Source organism: Otolemur garnettii, unplaced genomic scaffold (assembly GCF_000181295.1).
Source record: "Otolemur garnettii isolate 467f Iridium unplaced genomic scaffold, OtoGar3 scaffold00174, whole genome shotgun sequence".
In the NCBI taxonomy this organism is placed as follows: Eukaryota; Metazoa; Chordata; class Mammalia; order Primates; family Galagidae; genus Otolemur; species Otolemur garnettii.
Window position 1 is genome coordinate 2,947,543 of NW_003852569.1, and position 3,261 is coordinate 2,950,803.

Below are 3,261 nucleotides of genomic sequence, written 5' to 3' on the forward strand. Positions count from 1 at the left end.
CCATAGCTGACCACATCCTTACCTTGACCTCCTTTTTTCTTTTTTTTTTTGAGTTTTACTATGTCGCCCTGAGTAGAGTGCCATGGTTACAGCAACCTCAAATTCTTGGGCTGAAGCGATTCTTTTGCCTCAGCCTCCCAAGTAGCTGGGGCTATAAGCGCCCTCCACAACGCTCGGCTATTTTGTTGTTGTTGTCATTGTTTAGCAGGCCCTGGCCGGGTTCGAACCCACCAACCCTAGTGCATGTGGCCGGCACCCTAACCACTGAGTTTGGGTGCCAAAACTACCTTCTTAAGTTGACTTAATTTGTGTTAACTGGACATGCACCACATGTACTGAGGCCTAGTTCCTTATGTTGACCGTTTGTTGTCAGTTTCGTGGAAGGTCAGCTTACAGAGGTTCTACTGTACTTCCACTGTTACAGAACATTCTTTTGAATAGTGCTGGTCTGAAGCATAATTTATTTTCATAAAAAACTAGAGATTTAGTTGGATTTTTAAGGGAGCTATGTAATATATAAGGTAGACAGAGGTTGTCAGAACACAAAATCACCATAGTTTCTTGTTCTTATTGGAATAAGCAATGAAAAAGTGGTGTCATTGTTTATTCATTCTCAAACTGGATATTTGAATTTCAAGGATGAAGAAGATGATGATGACTATGTTGAAGAAGGAGAAGAAGAGGAAGAAGAGGGTGAGTTACACTGGCCATAGACAAGTTCTAAGATTAAAGACAGAGCTATACTTTTCCTAGACTTTATTCATTTTTTATTTTTTTTTGAGACAGAGTCTTACTATGGTACCCTTGGTAGAGTGCCATGGCATCACAGCTCACAGCAGCCTCAATCTCTTGGGCTTAAGAAATTCTCTTGCCTCAGTTTTCCAAGTAGCTAGAACGTAGGCACCTGCCACAACAAACAACTATTTTTTTGTTGTAGTTGTTATTCTTATTTGGCAGGCCCAGGCTGGCTTCGAACCTGCCAGCTCTGGTGTATGTCACTGGTGCCCTACCTGCTGAGTTATAAGAGCTAAGCCTTTCCTAGACTTTAAAGAATAAATCTAGCAAGTTTATTATTGATCCTTTGATTTTGCTTTGTTTATTGTAGAGTGCTTAAAAGGTATAAGAGTTTTCTAAAGATTAATTGTCTCAGGACATTTCATTAATTCCATTAAAAAATAAAACGTTTGTAACATATATTTTAATTAATTTATTTAGAGACAGGGTCTTGCTCTGTTGCCTAGGCTGGAGTGCAGTGTCATGATTATAGTTCACTGTACCCTCAAACTCCTAGGCTTATGGATTCTCCTGCCTCAGCATCCAAAGGAGCCAGGACCTACAGGTGTGCATCACCATACTTGCTAGTTTTTAATTTTTTTTATAGAGACATCATCTTGTGTTCTCCAAGCTGTTTTCTTCTATTCTAATTTTATTTATTTATTTATTTATTTTGTAGAGACAGAGTTTCACTTATAGCTCTCCGTAGAGTGCTGCGATGTCACAGCTCACAGCAACCTCTAACTCCTGGGCTTAGGTGATTCTTTTGCCTCAGCCTCCCAAGTAGCTGGGACTACAGGTGCCCGCCACAACACCCAGCGATATTTTTGTTGCAGTTGTCATTGTTATTTAGCGGGCCCAGGCCAGGTTTAAACCCACCAGCCTTGATGTATGTGGCTGGTGCCCTAACCACTGAGCTATGGGCGCCAAGCCTCTGAAATTTATGTTAAAAACAGGAATATAGACATTAATGGAAACTTGAGCTCAATTTATTATTTGTTTAAGGGTCTCATTTTGGAGAGAGTGAATCTCTATTTATAGGAGAAGAATAGGTGAATTCCAGATAATGCCTTTTAAAATTTACTCTGTGCTATTGTTTATCTCGATCTTTCAAAATAACCTTTAAAATTTACTAACAATTCTATTTTTGTCAAGTTCTGTTTCTTGACCTGTTCTTCATGATTTGGCCACAAGGGTGCATAGTAAGCTGTCATTATTTATGGATTTATAAGTCTATCACATAGACATTGAAAGAAATTCAGAGAGGAGTCTGGGTGCAGTAGCATATGTCTGTAATCCTAGCATTGGGAGTCTAGGGCAGGAGAGTCACTTGAGGATAGGACTTTAAAACCAGCCTCAACAGCATGGTGAGACTGGTGAGACTGGTGAGACCTCATCTCTACCAAGAAATAGAAAAAATCAGTTAAGCATGGTGGTGCTATTTGGCAGGCTGAGGCAGAATAATTGCTTGAGCTCAGAAATTTGAGGTTGCAGTGAGCTATAGTGATGCCACTACACTCTAGCACTTTAGTATGGGCAACAGAGTGAGACCATGTATCAAAAGGAAAAAAAAATAGGAAATTCAGAGAGGAAACTTAACATTTTCTTTTGTCATTAATTTTTCATTAAGATTCTAAACTTCATAACTTAACAAATATCTACTTGTTAAAACTGATTATTCTACTCTTTTCCTTCTACTCTTTTAGAAGAAGAAAGTCTTCGAGGGGAGAAGAGGAAACGAGATGCTGAAGATGATGGAGAGGAAGAAGATGACTAGGTCATTCTAAGACCAGATTCCCTAATATTCCTGGATGTGCAATAGAGTGATCGCATCTTCTTTGTTTCTCCATGTATGATAGTTGTCCCTACAGAAGATAATGTGTAACTTTTTATAGGAAAAGTGTGGTTTTACTATTTTTGCCTTATCATTCCAAATAAGATTTATTAGTCTGTTAGTGATTATATTGTATGTAGAGAAAATTTTTCATTGACCCCCCCCAATTGTGAAATTCCCCAGCAATTTATTTAGAATCTTAATTTTTCTAATTCAAACTCATTGTATTAGTTATTTTAGCCCATAATTAAAACATGATCACTTTTACACAGGTGTAGTATGGTGCATTTCATTTATAAGGTTTTAAAGTTATTTATAAATTAATTGAAATTACAGTCAGTAGTAATATGAAATGATAGTAGTCTCTTGAATGATGGATTTTTTTTTTTTTTTTTTTTTTTGAGACAGTCTCATTCTACCATCCTGGGTAGAGCACTGTGGCGTCATCATAGCTCACAGCAACTTCAAACTTTTGCACTCAAGGGATCCTCTTGCCACAGCCTCCCAAGTAGCTGGGACTATAGGCGCCAGACACAACGCCCGATAGTTTTTCTATTTTTAGTAGAGATGGAGTCTCACTCTTGCTCAGGCTGGTTTTGAACTCCTGAGCTCAGGCAGCCTATCTGCCTCAGCCTCCCAGAGTGCTAGGATTA

The 3,261-nt window shown here is 38.5% G+C and overlaps 1 protein-coding gene across 1 annotated transcript in view; it reads left to right on the forward strand.

Annotated features, from left to right (window-relative positions):
* ANP32E (acidic nuclear phosphoprotein 32 family member E) overlaps positions 1–2,877 on the forward strand; it is a 23,685-nt gene extending 20,808 nt beyond the window's left edge. The window contains exons 6-7 of the mRNA XM_003800411.3: positions 639–693; positions 2,481–2,877. Of these exons, the coding sequence (XP_003800459.1) occupies positions 639–693; positions 2,481–2,551 (126 nt within the window). The 3' untranslated portion in view covers positions 2,552–2,877. The remainder of the gene's footprint in view (positions 1–638; positions 694–2,480) is intronic.
* Positions 2,878–3,261: the final 384 nt, after the last annotated feature.